Raw genomic sequence first — 20317 nt, forward strand, 5'->3', positions numbered from 1 at the left:
CTAAAGCAAGTACCTAAGTATTACTATAGTGCTTTGAATATTGTTAAGTGTCACTTCCTCGATAGTATAGTGGTCAGTATCCCCGCCTGTCACGCGGGAGACCGGGGTTCAATTCCCCGTCGGGGAGAAGATGATTCTTTTCCTTTTTTTATTTAATTGTTATTTTGGGAGGGGGTGTGTGTATATTTTTGTATTATTAAATATAATGTATCTCATATTATATTTTCAATATTACTTAATTCACTCATCGTTTAATATAATTCTGTAAACGCTGTAGCTCTTGTTAAATCGTATTAGTACTCAAGATAAAAAAAAAAAAAAAAAAAAAAAAAACATTTACTGTAGGCTGATATGCTAAAATTAACCTAAAATATTGTTACATAATGCCCAAACTTTTTTCTACATGCTTAAAAAAAAAAAAAAAAAGTTATTACTACTTAAATGTTGATACTAAAAAATACATACATAAAAAAAAAATTAAAAAAATCCATGTGAAATTTTAAATCTACTTAAAATAGGAATCCATAGTTAAAATGACAGGTTTGCAGGAAATTGATTCTTGTTTCCATTTCAGCCAGCAAGGTTTCAAACAGGGGATTGAAAAAATGTCTGCTCAAATGCTGCTTCACACCTTCCCAGCGTTTCGTAGATGTAGCAAACAACCTATACATTCTCTGCAAAAGTAAAAAAAAAATGACTTTGACTCAGTGGACTTTTAGCAACATGCATAATTACAAGATTCCATGTATGTTGAAATCAAAAAAGGAACAAAGAAAGCCAATGTTTTTTTTGTTTTTTTTTCTGGCAGAGACAGCCTGTCTTCAGTGCTAACTTCAACCCTTTCCAGTAACTGTTAATGTGACTGGTGGAAATGTCATGTGAATGTAAAGACTCATCGGTACCAGACACATGCTTCCAGTCTCTAAACCCTTCACTTCTCGTCAGGGTGAGTTTCGACAGCCGCTTGTTCAGGTTCTTTCTGGAGCTCGGTGTCAATCCTATCAGTCTCTCCAGGCCCTAGTGTTTTGTTTGCTGTAGCTTTTAAAACAAATTTTGTTTAATTTGCGACTGAGTTTTACATTTCTTCAGATTTTTTTCTCTTCTTGTCTTTTCCTTCCGTTTTTTTGGTAGCCAGAAATGACACCTGACTCTTTCCTCGCCAATAGGGAGTGACTAAGCAGCTGCAGGACTAACAGAAAGAAAATAACAATAAAGACTGTGAGCAGTGGTTTATTTATTAAGGTTTTTGTTTGTTTGTTTTGTTTTTAATCACAGATTTGTTTATTCTCTGGTGGTTCCATCATAACGTTAAGGCCCTGGGAACTACCCGTGGTGACGTCTGCCCTGGGTAAGAATATGTATTTCAATGGAATGCCACTAAATATGCATTTTTTTCAGTTTAGCTTTGTTGCTAACCCTGTATATTGCCCCCAGTTGAAGTTATGTTGGTGTAATTCCTGTTTAATCAGATTTTTGTCTCATTGTTAGGGAATAATCCTTGTATCTCCCTGAATCTTGTGTTTTAAACTTTTTTGTTTGAAACCCCTAGGAAAACACCTCAGAAGAAAGATTGATTGCCTAAACCAGAGATTCCACCCACAGCAATCAAAGAGATGCATCTCAAAGTTCTAATCCTGCAAGATGAATCTAGAATATGATATTAGCATCCAGTGAAAAGTTGAGTTACAACCTCTGATGATATTCATGCTTCCTATAAGTGATGTAATCATATAGTTGCAAAAGGGATGTTTTTTTTAATTCTTTCAAGCATTAGTCACCCTAAAAAATGGATACGCAGACTGATAAAAAAATTGGTTCTTATTTTCTGATTTCATTATTGAGAAATACAGCTGTAAGAAAATACATTTGTACTAGACAGCAATACATTGAAATCACAAATGATACCCTGCACAGTAAAATAAAGAGTATCTTTTTTAAGAGCATTTCTTCCCACTCTGGTATTCACAAGCAGTGGCAATCATAAGAACCCTGTGCTGTTTTGTTCTTATTAATCAAAAGGGCAAGTGGTCCAACCCATTCTACATTTCATACCAGTGTTATTACACACACATATATATTTCCCATTGTAGCCTTTTGTCATAAACATTCTGTTGTAAATGTAAAAGACAAATGTAGTTACTGGTGTGGAAATACCCTTTAATTAGCCTAGAAAACAAAACAAAAAAAAGCAGTTGACTGAATGTATTATACACAGTGTCATTGTGATTACACATTTCTTTTGTTATTAAGAATGGAGAGCATGGTTACATTATTGTATTTTTTTTGATGAGCGCAATACCACTGTGTTTACCAGTAATTGTCTGTAAAAGGATAGCAGGAAGCAGACCCAGAGACAGAAGCTGCAGTTCAATGGTGCTGTTGCACATTTGTATTTAATCAAACAAAATAAAGAAACAAAGGCACAAGGGCCAAAACAAAAGGTAAACACAAAATAAGTCACCTTAATCCCAACCAACAAGAGAAGTTAATACAAAACGTAAATTTGAATGTATTCTCCTGATAACAGACAAATAAAATACAATTGTTTAACTAGCAAGAAGATAAACTCCTTTTAAAAACGTTGATACTCACTTTAAAATTAGCAGGTATAATATTTAATTTACACTCACTGATTGTGTATACCGAATTTTGAGCTTCATCTGACGTCCCCACCAGGCAACTAGAGGCGTCACATCCCCGTGGTACTGCTAGACAGACAGTTAGTAGACAGCAAAGATATTGGTAGACAGTCTATTAAGATATTCTGTTATTATAGAATGTGTTTGGTTAATTTCAAAGCAGGAGCAGTAGCACTCAGAACCACGTTCATGGCTTGTTCCATTACTGCTCGGAAGAATATGTAAGATAAGAATTCTTAACATTATTACATGCAGGGCTGGGTGCTGGAGATTAAAAACTGAAGAGATTCTTAGAGGAAAATATTTGTAGGGTGTTTTTGTGAGGCTGAAACTCTTGCTGGCATTGATGGTTGAAGATTTTTTCTCCCATCTCATTTATCCCTTATCCCTAAGGGAAAACATGATTGTAATACTAATTTAATTTAAATGCATTTCTTTTAAGGCAGTTTAGCCAATCACTGTCTTCCTTACTCATTTAGAAGCATAATTATCCTGGAGTTATTTTGTTTTAAAATAATGACATTTAATTCCTGCACCCTATGACTGGACAGCCAGGAAAAATCCCCATTATTTTTTTTTTTTTATTTTTTAAGCCCACAGATTTCTCAATTCATGGAATGCTTAATGATTTTGAATATGTTTCAAAAGTTGTTTTAGGCTTTTCTTTGATGCATTATATATCATAGAACTGATAGAAAAATGCCTGTGTACCAATACATAAATATACATGTGTGACAGGGTAGCCAAAGTGATGAGCCTCAGGACGGAAAGTGTAGCAAGTAAAATACTTAATAATCAACATACAAAACAAAAAGGGCACGATGGCCAAATGAAGACATAAAACAGTCTAACTAATAAACAACTTGTAACACTGCTTACACACTCTCACTCACCTCTACCAAACAGGTCCTCTCTCAGCTAATTGGGCAATTCGCACCTCAACAGCTGCAGCACCTTTCACACATTCCTCACACAAACTCATTCACTCAGATCCACACCACAAATACACACAAAGACAGGCTGCACGCTGTCACAACATGCTAAAATTAAGTTCAGTTATTTTAACTATAGCCAAATGGCAGTCTGTTATAGAAAAAAAAAAAAAAAGCCACAACTTTACAAAGATACATTAAAGAAAGTTTCAAAAATTAATCCATCCATTCATCCATTATCTATAACCGCTTAATCCTATAAGGGTCACAGTGAACCAGCGCCTAACCCGACAGACACAGGGTGCAAGGCAGGTCTACATCCTGGATGGGACGCCAGTCCATTACAGGGCAACTAAGGAGCAATTTAGAGAGCCCAATCCACCTAGCCAGCATGTGGAACAGTACAGTAAAAAAAAAAAAAAGTGTTAGTAAAAAAAAAAAATACTGTTTAAAATGTAGAGAGGTCTCATTTCTGTTAGATTTTATTTCAGTTTGAGGTAGTAAGGTAATAAGAAAAGCAAACACAATGTTAGTGTAGCTAACACTGCAGAATCGAATAAGGGCTTTGACAAGACTGGATCTGGTACAAATAATTCACTAGTTTTAGATACTGTTGGCAGAATAACTTTTCCATTGGAGGAATATGGTAAATTGCCATCCTAAAAACTCTTCCAAGACATGAATATGCTGTCTAGATGAGCCCCTGCCAGTCTTCAGCACTCCTAATGCAGCTGCCCTGGGGCTCCTCTGCAGAGCCTTTATACAGCATCTTAGCATTGACAAAGCACTGACAAGTGAAATGGAGCACAAAATCCTACTGGCTGCACATAACCCTCCCCCAACCTCACAGACACGCTTGTATATATGAACACACAGTCAGGGTCCCTGGAGGCCGTCCTTTGTGTGATGAGACTGGTAAATGCCATCACTAGACTATCCCACCCATTTCACAGATGTGTGCCTGGCAGCATTGCTGCTTGATTCCATTTTTGATGAATGCCTTTTAGGCACGAAATCTCCCCAGGCATCTCCTGGGATTGGCTGGGGCTGGTGGAACTGTAGTTTTTCCCTGTTGCAGGATGCCTCTCAGGGATTGCAGCAAGTGCTACAAGGCACCAGGATGCCTACTCATTTGGCTCTAGAGATCCACACCCATCACCAATGGAAAAGACACACACGCCCAACCCAGCTGCAACAGCTTTTGGACTGATATCTTTCATGTGTGTGTGTGTGTGGCTTCATGTGTGGTTTTCCGTTGCTCATCTGTTTTCATTAACGTTCAAATGCTTTGTCACTATATTATATTATTAATGAGATTTACAAAGAAATTGGTTTATGGGTTGTTAACATCCTGATAGGTCTTCTTGCCTTATGGACCCATCTTGTGGTAGGACTCTGTTGTTTTTATCTCAGCATTTCCTTAACTCACTTTCCTCAGTTTCTTTACTTTATCCTTCATGCCAGAGATTTGCATGTCAGCAGACATCGATAGGTTCAAAACTAAATTTTGCAAAGTCTTGAATTTTGTAATTGGAGGGGACAGGCTTTCAAGGTTTTGGCTATTTTTAGAGAACTTTCATCTTCTATTAATCTTGCCAGAATGTTTTCAATCTAACCTCACTTAATGCATAATACTTTGAATTATGGAAATAATTAATTGTGAAGCTAAATGTAAAGGACCCTGCTGAAGGCTAAAATAAAGCTTGATTAATATTCTACTTTCCCTAATATCTCTGGAGTTGGTATTACACTTCTCAAATGGAAACATGCACATTAGCTAATTTAAATGTACATTTGTGGGTAATGACTTGGAGCCCATAATGTGCAGTTGTGTAGTTTGTTAAAATTTGGAAACCACAATCTCCTTCTTGAATGAAGGAAACATTAGACATTGCAAACCAGCTTACTATAAAGAAAATAGGCTTGTTGTGAAGGAGAAATCTGCTTAAATTTCATACATTCATATGCGTAGCTATTCCATTTCAATATTATTAAAGAGTATTTATAACCAAGGAACCAAGGACCTCCTTTCCTATTAATCTTTGAAATATGCAAATTGTTTTAAATACCATTCAGTCTAGAAGTGTAGACTTAGTGTAGCTGAAAATGTGCGCTCATTTTAAACAAAGTACATAATCTCATTCATTCAGTAAATGTCATGAAGCCTCTTGCATAGGACATGTTTCTAAGCCATACACAGTAACACAAACCTGTTAACCAAATTATTTAAATCATGTCATTTTTTAAACAATTATATTAAATGCACTAAAACAAGAAAATAACCAAAATGAGCTACCAACACAAGTGTCGTTTTTCCACATGTAACAGATGATTATGATATTAAAAGGAAAAAAGACTATGTCTCACAAACCTAGAGCCTCTTTGGAGTCTGTAATGAGCCAGTTTGCTGGGAGTTTTGAGCACTATGATCTAAGTGGATGAGTTAGACCTCAGCTGGCACGGTGATCACTGTGATGGAAAAGCTTCTGTTAAGTACAGAAATACATTCAAAACTTCACAACACTCAATCAACATATAAGGCAAAACTTAAAAAAACAAAGTCAAGTAGACTAGTGCTTTCCACAGTGCGTAAACACAGTAAAACAAATCCTGGACTTAATCATTACATTGTGTGATTATTCTCATATGAATATTCTGATGGTCTTCATGACACAGGACAAGTATTATTATTATTATTATTATTATTATTATTATTATTATTATTATTATTATTATTATTTTGAACATGGTAAAATAACCTGCATCAAGCATTCAAGCATGTACTGCAGAAAAAAATAAACTGATATAGTGGGATGCACATCTGATTTTGGCTTTTACATTTCTGTGCAGGCACATCTTATAAATGCCTGTTTTAATTGTATCACTTGAAAAATCTGATAGTGACTTAGTCATGGCTCAAACCAATTACAATGCAAGTATCTGCATATATACTTCCCCATACATTCTTGCATATGCTTTATCACTTTAATCATTCTAAACCTAAGTTACCTTAGCAACTACTTATGCCAATCACCTCCAGCATACCGATTTAACATTACCAACATATTTTCTTTCATATGATTTGCAATGCGTTTTACTCTACTAAAGCAGCCGGATTTGAAGCAGTCAGATTTGGAAACAATGACAATAAGCAACAGATCCCAAAACCACTCAGAATGATTGCATATAAGGGAAATATAAAAAAAGAAATGAAAATGAAGGTACTTGCCCTCTAACTATGACGTACGTAGATCCTATATTACCTAGCTAGAGCAGGAACTTAAGCAATGGCTATAACACTGCCACTGGAGTTTCTGGGGAAAACTATGATAACTCAACATACAGGCAGTGGACAAAATAATGGAAACACCTTGAGTAAATGAGGGACACCAAGTATATTGAAAGCAAGAGCTTCCACACAGGTGTGGCTAATGCGTTAATTAAGAAAAAAACATCCCAACATGCTTAGGGTCATGTATAAAAATGCTGGACATGCCTGGTTGCCTATAATTATGGCTAGCATGGCTGCAAGAGGAGACCTCAGTGACTGGCAAGAGCTTCAGTGACCAAGACAGCTCAACTTGTCATTGTTTCAAGAGCAACGGTGTCTAAGGTGATGTCGGCATGGAACTCCGAGGGAAAGACATCATCAGCAAAGGGCAACAGTGAGCGGAAGCGCATACTCCAGGATTGTGGTATCCGTGCATTAATTCGAATTGTAAGCAAAACAGCCGAGCAACTGCAGAGCAATTGAATGCAAATTTCAACCTGGGGCGCGAGCAGCCAGTTTCATCAAAAATGGTCCGCCAAGAAGTCCACAGGGCAGGATACCATAGTCGGGTTGCAGTGCGAGTCCAGTGGTGCAAAGAGCACAGGCAATGGACTACCAAGCAGTGGAGAAATGTGATATGGTTAGATGAATCATCCTTCACCATGTTATCGACAAATAGATGAGTGCACGTGTGGTGCCAACCTAAAAAACTCTACAACCCTGAGTGCTTGGTTCCAACAGCAAAGGGTTCTGGTGGTTCCATAATGTTGTGGGGCGCATTTTCCTGGCATGGTTTGGGCGCACTCATTCTCTTAGAAGGCAAGGTCAATGCTAATCGCTACTTAATGGTACTGAGTGACCATCTTCACCCCATGTTGGAGCATTTCTTTCCTGCCAGGGGGGTGGGGGGGGGGGGGGGGGGGGGTTGTCTTCCAAGATGGCAATGTCCCCATCCACAGAGCACTGATGTTATCCATATGTCATGGCCTTCTCAGTCACCACATCTGAACCCAATTGAGCATTTATGGGATATTCTGGAATGACCTCTGAGACAGCGTTTTCCACCTCCATCAACCAGACGTGAGTTGATTGGCTTTCTCATGGAATAATGGTGCTGCATACCTCCTGCAGAATTCCAGAGGCTGGTAGACTCTATGCCACTGCGCATACAGGCCGTACTGGCCGCACATGGTGGCCCAACGCCCTGTTAAGTGACTTTACATTAGTGTGTCCATTTTCTTGTCCACAACCTGTACATTGACCCTAGAAAAGAAAACTGGTAACATTGTGAGTATGGAGTAAAATAAGCATAAAATAAGCATTCAAATCTCTATTTGGTTTAGAATGAGCTTGGATCAATGCTTATTTTAAGGAAATTCAGACACAGGAATAGTATGGTTCTCCAGCTGGTTACTTGAATTGCTATCCTGCTGTTCTTAAGATGCTACCCTGCAGATTAGTTATTCTGGCATCTCAAAGGTCATACATCCATTTAAGAAATGCCACCACTAAATGCTTTCTGGTTTTGCTATTGAAAAATAACATTAATGGTTGATCATAACTTTTAGTTTTTTGTTTTGTTAGGACTGGTATTTCCTGACCAGACCTTTTTTTCATTTCTTTGTCCACCCTGTGCTGCCATGCCAGGGTTCCAAGCTAGAAAGAAAGGATCACTATAAATGATAGAAAGAGTACTTCTGTAACTAAGATTTAATCAATCTGCAAACATAGTAACTGTTTGCTTGCTGATTAATGCTTATCAAATTGAAACCTTGCCCAGCTGGATGCTAACATATGAACACATACTTTTGTTTTTAATATCATCAGGAATGTGATTGCTTTCCAATTAGTCTTAAAAAAATTGTCCTTGTCCCTTGTCATCAGTGAAGTGAGGGACCTGAAATGTTGCTAGAAGCAACTATATCAGTGCAAGAAGTCTGCTGTTAATGCAGCTACTTAATTGTATTTTCAGATATCTCAGTCATAATGGATCAGATGATTGGTTAAACATAACCCTAATGAGGCTAATACACATACCAAATGTTTGATTCTCTGCATATTTCTTATACTACTTTAACATTTTTAATTTTACTTTACATTTAGGGTAAGCATAAATATGTTGCGTTCTTTAAATTAATTGAGTTGTGAGTTGAAAAGCCTGAACTATCCCAAACTGTCCTGCTGAACTGAGCCATATGGTCACCTTAAAAATAAACAAATACAGCAGGGGAAGGTCTAAAATAATATAAATACGACTTCCAACAAACACTAACAGAAAAAAAAAACAAAAAAAAACAAAATAAAGAAAAACAATTTGATTTGTTCCTAGAGAAAGGAAGTGGTATCACAATATGAAACTTTGAAAATATAACTCTCTTTTTGGCACTATCAATGTCTATCTTATGGGCTGCAGTGCCTTCTGAGAATAGCAGTTTTTTGGTGCATGCTGAAAGGTGTTTCCAATCAGCAGAAATGCAGAGGAAAACTACAACGCTGCCTTTGCATTTAACTTTGGCTTAATTGGACTATGGGACTTATGTCCTCTGAAAAAAAAAAAAAAAAACTCTCTGGACCCTTCCAATTAAAACCCATGCTCAGATCACGTGATATATATATATATATATATATATATATATATATATATATATATATATATATATATATATATATAGTTTTTTTTTTTTTGTTTTTGAAATTTTGAGTAGGCACTGTCTCCCTTGCCTCTACTGTTCTAATTGTAATGGCCTGTGATGAATACATTGCTAATGCACAGGCCCCTACAGATTCGGTGTATGGCTACAATGTATTTGTTGTCAAAAACACAATCAAATAAAGTCTGGCAGACATGTCACAACACTATCAATATGCCAACGTACTCAACACTCGACATGAGTTGTGAACCTGCAAAAAAATGAATCTCGACAAATCTCCTTCCTGCTGTGATTCCAATGATTAAGGAAGCTGTTTTTCTGGTATGTTTTTCACAGAGGCAGATTGTCACCTAGCTGCAGATTTCACCCAGGATGAGGCTTTGACAATCCAATAATTACACTGCATTTCCTTCACTAATTAAACAATGCCTCAACCAAGAAGCTTGCTACAGGATCATTTCAGCTAGTTGGATGATTTCACCAAATCATTTCATCTAGTTGGATAAAAAGGGTTAGTGGTATATAGTATGGAATAGGGTCTGTAGGAACTAGTATATGTTTATATAGATTTTTTTTAACAATTACGTTATTTAGATCCACCAAGATCAATTAAGTAGATCCCAATGTCTACAAAAAAGTGTCATGGTTGGACAATACACACCTACAATAGAAGAACAAGATGAATTCTCTTTTTTAATGCCTATATTGTAACCTAGTCCACCGTACACACACACACACACACACACACACACACACACACTTAAAATACTATACAATTTTTAAGGATAACAACAATGCACTATAACCAGTTTGTGGTAATATATTGCTCACCCAATCACAGATCATTGTCATAAAATAATATAAAAAATGGCCTGTTTTATGTCGGCTTGTACTGATTTAACTCTTTTTTTTATCAACATAATATAAAGTCATCAAAAAGCATAAATATCTGTGGTATGTATTTCACCCCTGTGGACAGAACCACAGTGCCATATGTATAGTATTGCATATATCTCTGTGTGAAGTCTGGTTGAAGTAAAATATTTACAATTTGAGGCAGACTGACTCTGGGGATGTAATATTATCATAATACTGACAAAGGTCTCCCGTCAGTCAAACTCACATATTCCCTTTGAGTGCTTTAAAGTAAATAAAGCAGCCTTTCTTACTGGGTTTAAAAGGATAATAGCTAAAGTCTTTCTTTTAAATCTTGAATTTCAGCTTGAATTCGTACAAGTGAGTCAGGTGTTGTTTATTGAAGATCTTGGACCAAAAGAGATGTGAGTATTTGAAAATTGCCCATGTTACAGTAGTTGCATTACACAGTACAGTATGTATAGAAAACTACTATGTTTTTTTTTGTTCGTGTGTTTTTTGTGTGTTTCAAATTTCTGCTCTAATTCTATTATAGTACAATTCATTATTAATATACGGTATGTGACACAATATTGTTACAGTATATGGTTTATTGATACATTTACATCCAAACAAAAAAATACCACTGGAATACCATTTTAGTACAAACTTACTCAAATTATAATTTAATGGTGTTATACCATTAAACTAAATATTACTGGTAGAACTTTAAACAGACCACAGTATTACCAGAAATGGCAGATTAAACGGGTTTGCCACACATATTCCATTATGATGCATCGACACGTGAAAATATCACTGTGGGACCCTTCTAAAAATAGATGTAGACAGTGACATTGTGTTGTCACTGCATATTCATTGAAGATCATCTGGTAAGGATATTTAGAGAGTGTTGCCTAGATTTATACATGTATACAGTTACGTTTAATATGTATATTGCTTTATTTTCTAGTGAGGGTTTAATCCTGAAGAAATCCAGGGGACACTCCCTTTCCGCTACTGCTGTGGCTCCAACAGTGTATGCAACAGATGGTCATAAAGGTAAATAGGAAAAACCAGATAGTGTAGCCTTGAGTACATTGCGAATATTTTGATTTCTTTATCTCAAGGTCCTTAAAGGGTAAGTAGCGTGGTTCTGAAAAATATATCGTTACACGTCCCCACGTGTTGCTACAACTGTTTAAATAACATATTTGTCATTTTTATTTTCTTTGTTAACATCCAGATAACTTTTTACACTTATAACTTTAAAGTCTGTGTAACAGGGGGAGATCTGTGCTGACTCTGCTGGCGTGTTCATAGTGCTGCAGGAAGGGGGCAGTGGTTGTCCAACACCCACCCCGCGGTCACGGTAGTGACACAGAGAGGTGGGAGAGAGGGTGTGTAGCTTCCCCTCTCTCTGAGTGGCCGAGAGGCGGGTCTTGGGGGAATTGTTAGCCCTATAAAATAACTCTGCTGTTCCCTCAGGTCTGCCCTTTTAGACATGCTGTGTGTACAGAAGAGGAACGAGAGAGTCGTAGTGGTAGCGGGGAAACATTGGGCAGGACCCCGAAGTACTGTGTGTATAGAAGGCTGAGGGAGTGGGGAGTGTAGGTCGGTGACCCGGGTCATGCGGGTATCGACGACCGGGGTAAAGCTGCGAAGTGTAGCACCTTTTGTATATTACAGTGTTTTATTTTCCCCTTTTCTTTCTTCTTTTGTTTTTCAATTTATTATTTGCGCACCCGCGAGAGTGCCCGCAACTGGCTTAAATACCAGGATTGGTATTTCCGTGGTCCTGTCTATCATTGTTGATAGTCAGACCACGGACAAAAGCGCCCTCTGCGAGCTAAAAACAAATCACTGACCAGAGTCGGGAAAGAAATAAAACTGAGCACCTGTGTGGTGTTTCAATTACACCTGTCTGTCTCCCGTGTGTCAGTGTATTACCACCACCCTTCCACAGACTGGTTCAGAGTTTTTTTCTTTTTTTTTTTTTTTTTTTTTTTACAAAATGTCCGCTATAGTGCACCGTGGTTTGAGGTCTGTACTCTAAATCACTGCAGGAAAAAAAAAAAAACATAACAAGTGCCCTGGCTTTTCTGTTCGTTATTGCTGTGTTACCTGTTTGACAATGTGGGCAATAATCCTTACACTATCAGTGCACTAGATCGACCATTTTGAAAAGAGCTTTGACATAGACAGTAAAAGTTGTCAGTATGTTAACAATGAAAAAAAAAAAGACAGGTACATTATTTAAGCAGTTGTAGCAACACGTGTAACGCAATAGTTTTCTGAGCCCCACTACTTAAACTTGATTCACAAGTGATGATAATGACTGCCATTCAATCAATTTCAATTTCAGGTTTATATCAAGATGTACTGTCTGTGTTTACATGTTGTGTGGTATTGCATTGTGAATTTGTGAACTTATGATGATACCTTGGTTTATATTCAATTGATCTTAACAGCAGCTTATGCAAATGCCACCCCTGTTTTAAATAACTAATAAAGGCCCAGAAGTTATTAAAATTAAACATCCTGCAGCGCATATTAGTTTCATCACTTACATATGTAAAAAAAAAAGGATTTAGTTTTTGAAATGATGGCTGTATTTATATCAATTTATTTGACACCCTATGGCCACATTTGCAAAACTGTACTCCAGTCTTTCATTTGTTCCTAAGAGGTAAAACACCTGTTAATTTTAGATCAAAACACCCAAGTAAGCTCCCTTCAGCACCCCCAATGTGTTTTGTTTCTCATTTTGTAATATTAACATGTTTTTTCTTCTTTAAAAAAAATAGTTCATGATGGAAGAGAGGAAATGCTTTGAATATGTGGCCCTTCGTGTCTAATTTACTTTGAATGGTTTTCATTCCTGCTCAGCGCTCAACATCATTTTATCATCATTCCAAACTAAATAAATACACCTACTATACACAAGTGTATATTTAGTGATTGTTATAAATGTATCATCCCGACTGTAATGTAAACTATGGAGTATCTTGATTAGACATGCCTCATGTTTGGTTGTGTTGCATAGTACAGTCCTTCAATGTTTTTGTCTTTTCAGATGGCGGTAGTAAAAGACTTCTTTGTTCTCTATCACACAGTGATACTATGTAACAAGGGATTTGGCATTAAAATCAGAACCAAGAAAACAGATATTAAGTGAACTGAATATTTCTATTGGGTCTAGTATTTATTTATTTCCAGTCGTTGTGATTGTAATTAACTTTGTGCATCATGTACAGTTCTTATATTGCACCATCATTCCATTCAGTTCAATTCTTTAGGTTTGAGCATAACCTTTTTTCATGCAACTGCTAATGTGAAGTGCTAATGACGTATTCACTACAATACCCTTCATCACACAGGTTCTGAGTACCTCCTCAACCTGCTGACCCGCTATGGCCCTGCCTGCAAGCTGAGGTCCTCCGTCTCTGGCCTGCTTGTTATCCCCAAACAAAAGCGCACCACTCTTGGAAACGCTTGTTTAGCTTCATGGCTCAGACTCTTTGGAACTCTCTCTCAGCTTTGGTGCATGATGCTCCCACCATCACTCGCTTTAAATCAACTCTTAAGACCGACCTGTTCTCTTTTGCTTTTCATGCTCTTTAAGGCTGATATCTGCTATTAGCTGCTGCTACTATTTCATGTATGTTACTATCATGTATTTAATGTACTATTTCATGTATTATGCTACTATCATGTATTATGTACGAATAACCCATGAGCCCCGAAGGGTTTGAGTGGAATCTTCATGAGTGAAAAAATCGACAGCACTCTGTGAGTGTTCATGGTGTATTCTGTTTATATAACAAGTTTATGGAAAAGAATGTATGTTATAACCAACGCAAACAAGTGAATTAGGAGAATTACTCAGCGTATTTTGGATTTTAATGAAAGATAGATTCCAAAATGACATCCAGTAAAAAATAAATAAATAGGAAAAGCTATTTAATGCAGGATCTCTCAACGCTTGTTGGATAAGATGAATTATACTGCATAGCAGTATCCTTGGAATAACGAGTTATCATTCTAAGTAAATGGTTAATTAGGGACTTCATTCCTCAATGATAAGGCCTTCCCTCACGCATTGATATTTTTTTTGTGATACTCACCTTGTGATACCCTCTCTTTATGGCTTTACAAATGAAGGACTGTCTGTTTTGAAACAGGAGTTGTGGCAATAGCTTTAATAAGTGTGTTCACTTCGGGCAGAGGGGCAAATAAAAATACTAACTGGTGAGCGTAGCAAGGCAAAATTTATTTTTTCATAACGATTTGCTCTGAAAAACCATGCTGTTCAATTTTTGTCACATTACTGTTTTAGTAATTGTAAACCCTGATAATGCTGAGATACAGGAAGTTCCAAAAGGCTGTGTCCTTAAACAATGACTTCCCCTCATGGGACTTATGCTGCTTCCCTTTAAAAGACAGCTCCCATGTTGTTGGTTTAGTTTTTGTGATTTGCCAACATTTCCCTGGGCAGATTATTGATTGACAAAATGTCATTTTTTTTTTTCTCATCAAAACCGTTTTCTTTGAGTAGCAGTTGGAGCAAACTGAGAAGCAGTACTCTGAAGAGTCTGTGTTGAATATCCTCAGGATGTGTGCTGCTAAAACTCTTCAGTATGGGTGTCCTAGATTTGAGTCCCTTTGGAATGCTGAACATAGCAAGCGCCACAGCATGAAGGATACCTTTTGATGCAGCTGTTTGTGATATATAGAGATTGTTTGGTAATAATTCCTTTGAAGGAGTCATAATAGTCAATGTACACAGTTTGTGCAGAATTTGCTATGAGTTAAATAAAAAAAAATATATATACATTGTACACAAAGATGTTGGTATGATTGCATATTGCCCTTGTATTTCAGAGCTTAATTTTAATGTTAAAGTTCTGTGGTAGATCACTACTTTAATTTGGGAATTATATCACACTACAATATCACATGGGAATTAATTATATCAATTAATCTATCATTCAAATAACAACTCAAAGGAAATACATGTGGCGATATAACTTTAAAACCTTTCCAAGGCCATTAAGTATCTTCAAGTGAATAAAGTAATCCAGATTTGCTAAAACATCACTGTGACAGGGTAGCGGCGAGACAGAGACTCAGAAGAGCTAAAGGGCACTTCAATAAACAAAAATAACATAAAGTCTTCACTGAACTTTTAAAGACAATACAGGTTCATTAACCAAATTCCTCTCTCCAAATGGGGCTCTCCTTTTATGGGATGTGGGTGGAGCCAAATTAATCAATAATGAACAATTACCTAATTAAGGCTCCAGCCACATTCTCACATGTTTTTCACAGGGAGGAATTAACCCCATACCTGCCAACCACCACCAAACACCAATAAATATACTTAGACAGAGCTCTTGCTCTGCCACAGTCACCTGAATCCTTCATTTACTCATCTGTTATCCTGATAAAATGCCCTCAGCTGTGTTGCTCTGGGCACACCATGAAAAAATTTGACCAGTCAGTGGCTTTTCTTGGTGGCATAGATCTGGCCTATGAGAGGTGGGATGATCACCAGCATCGCCTTACTGACGTGGGTAGCATGAGGAGAAGTCCTCAGCCAAGTCCTGTGCTCTCTCCCAAACCTAACGAGGTGAGTCATTTGTAGTACTTCTTTTTAATCTATTTAAACAATTATAAGATTGACAATTGTTCCCACGATGCATTTTTAAATAGAACAGCAGGGTCTGTACGGTAAACCTTATGATGAGAGTTGGATATGAATGGTTTGAGTTGGGAAGTTCTTCCATAGTAATTAAAGGAAAAACAGACATTAGACTTATGTAACCCAATAATTATCTTTCCAAGCAACACCACCTTTTGAAGGGAAAGACCAAGAACAACCCAAAGACCATTAGACATAAATTGGAACATTAATTTTGCCAGACTTGTAGAGGCAAAACCACCACTGCAAGTTTGATTAGTAATTAGAGTTGTCTGAGATATTTGTGAGGAATGAGTAATCATGGAGACTGGTAACTATTCTTAGGCTCAGAAAAAGTCCTCCAGCTGTTATTTGTGTGGGCGTCCATAATCAAGGGAAAGCTTAGACTTTTGGAAAGAGCCCTTGGGTTGTACTGTAATAGTTGTATAAATGAAAGTAATTTAACCAAGAGGGATTGTTTAAAATGAATTGTATTATTTGATTGGTATTCATGAAGAAACATTAAAGACCAATTAAATATTTTTCTAGGGCTCTTTTGAGAGCTCTCTGACTATAATGATGATGCATTCATGCTGAAAAATGGTGCCTGGCAAGTGTCACCAGAGCCCTCTTTGTCCCACAAGGACAACATTAAACATACAGGAAAGGTCCTCAGTGGATGAATGAGTTTACAAATTACTGCTAAATGTAAATGATGTATCCATCAGTGTACTGCTAAATTAGATTTGGTACCTACTTGTCATCAAGTCAATAAAACCTGTGCATTATACATAATCATGCTTGTATTCTTTTGATGAAACAGTTTATTGCATTCACTTAGATCTTCCTTTTCAGTGCTTGAATGGTTGTATCTGCACTAGGTAGGGCTCCTCTGATGTAAGATCTTTGCTAATAAAACATATGAAATTGGTACAGCTGTTGGAATAACCTTTACAATGTCTCCTAAGAGCGCTGTGATATTTGCACTTCATAAAATGATGCCTTCCAGGACATTGCTGTTATACTTGTGGTTTGTCAAATACAAGCTATGATCCTCTATGGACCATTACCCCTTAAGCATCACCAGTGTAGGAATTAGTCTTTCTTATTTCCTATACGTAAGCTGTTTCACATTCTCTGGCCATTTAGTCACTTGTCAGCTGGTTTATGATCTTAAACCATTGATTTTTTTTAATTGCCTTTATTTTCATTACTTAAATTCCATTCTTGGCCTGCAGCATTAACAATATACTATTCACGTGCAGCACAATGGGGCACAGAGACGCTCATGTGGTCATTATAGCTAAGATACTAATTAACTGATGCCACCATGGGTACAGTTAATGAACAAAATGCAACTGGATAAAACATACCTTGTTTGAAGGATTTAGCATCATCCATATGATCATTGCATTTCACCACCAATAGAGTTTCAGTCTACTCTTTCTTTATGTATTTAGAAACTGAACAGACTTCTTCATGTTTATTTTGTCACCTTATAACCAAAACTAGATTTGACCGAGAGGTCATCATCAGAGCTCAGCTGGAATGAAAACCAGCAGAAACAGTGGGTCCCCAGGACTAGGATTGCGAAACCCTGATTTAGAGAATGCTGGAATGCCAATCTGTAATTTGTGTAAAAATGCTGTAAAGCATGTTTAATGAACACAAAAATAAGGGGGCAGTGTGTAGTCTCGTTAGTAACTCCTCCCTCCTGTGTTCAATTCATTAACACACCCACGCCTCCCCCATCTCTGCCCTTGTAGCTAACCCTTGGTCTTATCTATTGTGGTGCTCTACTGCCTTGTCCACTTGGTGGGCCTCCCAATCAGTGTTTCGTGCTTTTAATAATGTTCATGTATTTCCAGACGGCCTCGCGCAGGTAGCCGTCGGGCACCCGCGGACAAGACCCCCGGCCAAATTTATATTTCACTAGGGCCCTGAGTGCCCTTCACAGTTCATAAATCTTCTGCAATTTAAGACATTACTGACGAACTCAATAAGGAAGCAGTTGAATATAACATAATGTTTGAGTGTGTGCATGTGTTTTTCTGTATTACTGCACTTCCCATTCTATGTACAGACCACAATTCCAATTAATGTTTAATAGTGTATAACCTTGGATTCACAGCAGGCTTGTTTCATAGAGTTTGAATAACCGGAGGTCACGTGCCATATTTCAATACATAACTGGTTTACTCGTAAAGGTACCAATAGGACACAGTACTTGTTTTCCCTTGTTTGCAGACATAAGATCCATGGATTTATGAGGCTTATTCAGGTCTACATGGCACTGACTTTCAGGAAACAAGCACTACTATTCCAAACTGGTCTTTTGAAAATTGTGAATCCTGTGTGTGAGTAACTACTTAAAAGGGCCCAGGCGAGTGCAGCTGTACGTCCAATCAGAATTAATTTGATTATTAAAATTGTTCATTACTTTGCTGAATTTCTCTACTAATTATGTTGAACGCTCTATAAGCTTGGGCTTAGCACCCCCTGCAGTTAAGCAGTGTTCTGTGTTCAGCCTTCCCCTTCATTCAATTCAGTGATACAGCTGCCTCTGCTCCCTTTTAAGATAATTACAGCCCCCTTTTACTTTGATTGTTCAGTAATGTAATCTGTTCAAGGCAAGATTATTTAAAATACAATACTTTAGTAATATTTCACTTAAGTAAGGGGTTTATGCACATTTGCCAATTAAAAATAAAATAAAATAAAAATGTGAATTGAATAGAGGGGTTGGACACAAAAGGCAAATGAATAGACTTGATTTGGTGTTTAAGGATCATGAGGTTCTCTAACTCAGAGAACATTACAATTTAAGTGATTTCAGAAAAAAAGTCTACAATCTGTTTTCAAAATTCTGAACATGTAATGCTTTTATAAAATAGGGCATATTATTCAGAGTGTTTTTTGTGAAAACACCAGAATGCCTACAAGGTACACTTTCTTTGGCAAATAAAGGACATACAGGACAGTACTGTACACATTTGTGGAAGATGTATAGTGTTAGCACGATTGTTTGTACAACTATCACAATACATCACTTTTTGTAATTGAAAGTATCAAAACATACAGTGAAGTGTCACCTGTAATTAATTTGGGTGAAAAAGTATAAAACTGACCCACACGTTATGGTTTTGTAACTAAATTAGCTTTTCTTTTCCTGCAGTTGGTAACGAAACGGTCTGGAGCAGCATGTCACCCCTTCCTACTGCCTAAGTCTCTCTGAGTTTGTGTGTCAATAACAACTGTGCTGCATGTTTTCTTGTTTTAATTCCAGGTATTAAGATCTGTCTGTTAATGGTCAGTTGGCACTAAAAACCACAAGGAGTCTATTCACCTGGCATACATTTCTGCAATTAGAAAAAGTCAAGCCTTCATTTGTATTGAGGTGAGAGCCTGCAAGGAAGCACAATCTATATATAACTTTAAATAAGACACAGTAGTAGTGTAGTTGGAATTATTTATTTTTTTGTTTGTTTGTTTGTTTTTGTGGAAAAATTCAAAATGACATACCACATGATAAAAAAAAATAAGAGTCTTATACTTGCAGAATCATTTTTTCATCTGCTGTGCCATCCATAATGGCATTGGAGACACCCTTACAGAGAGGATCTCGCAAGCGTATAGGTACGACTTGCTTAACATTAAACACAATCAAGACAAGGGAAATGGCTTGCAAACCAAAGACGTATAAACAGTGTACATGTCATTGCCAATGATTACAGGGAAATCATGTGCATATTGTCGTACTTCTCTCGCCTGGATTCGTAGGTGATATCTCTACAGGTGGAGGCCAAGCTATCAAGGCGATCGTGCATTTTAATTACAGGTAAAGCTATTATGAATGCACTTCAGCTTTATAAAAGTCCACACGTATTACGAAAAGAACTGTACTTAATGCCCTCAAATTACTGCAAGAAAAATGATAATAATTAATTATAGCAGAATAAGCACTGACATCCCTTTACCCTGTCAATCAATCAGCCAATGGTTAACAGAGCATCACATTCAATCTAGAAAGAAGTAAACTGCCTCACGGCTAAATAATGAGTTTAAACTCATATATTTTTAGTCATGCTTGGCATCTGGCTGCTTCAAAAGGTCACAGACAAATGCCAGTGCTGCACCTAACCTAAATCTGGTGCTAAATTGTTAGCTTTGCTTTAGCAAGAACTGTCTTGACTTTTGAGAGCTCATTTGTAGTAATTTGCAGTTGAGTTTGAAATCTGTCAACAGGTTGGCTGATGCTATAGTATTTGTTGAACATCTTTAATATG

General features: G+C 37.1%; 1 protein-coding gene and 1 non-coding gene across 4 annotated transcripts in view; both read left to right on the plus strand.

The window, feature by feature from the left end:
- LOC121327468 (propionyl-CoA carboxylase alpha chain, mitochondrial-like) overlaps nt 1-1908 on the plus strand; it is a 182898-nt gene extending 180990 nt beyond the window's left edge. For 2 of the 3 annotated variants that reach the window (XM_041271533.1, XM_041271536.1), the window contains exons 23-24: nt 1276-1348; nt 1550-1908. In XM_041271533.1, coding sequence (XP_041127467.1) covers nt 1276-1348; nt 1550-1632 — 156 coding nt within the window. In that variant the 3' untranslated portion in view covers nt 1633-1908. Of the gene's footprint in view, nt 1-808; nt 947-1275; nt 1349-1549 lie in introns of those variants that run through there. The other variant, XR_005951575.1, reaches the window with a different exon arrangement.
- Nucleotides 56-127, plus strand: trnad-guc. The gene has a single exon. It is a non-coding gene; the product is annotated as a tRNA-Asp (tRNA).
- Nucleotides 1909-20317: the final 18409 nt, after the last annotated feature.

Source organism: Polyodon spathula, chromosome 15 (genome assembly GCF_017654505.1).
Source record: "Polyodon spathula isolate WHYD16114869_AA chromosome 15, ASM1765450v1, whole genome shotgun sequence".
NCBI classification, from domain to species: domain Eukaryota; kingdom Metazoa; phylum Chordata; class Actinopteri; order Acipenseriformes; family Polyodontidae; genus Polyodon; species Polyodon spathula.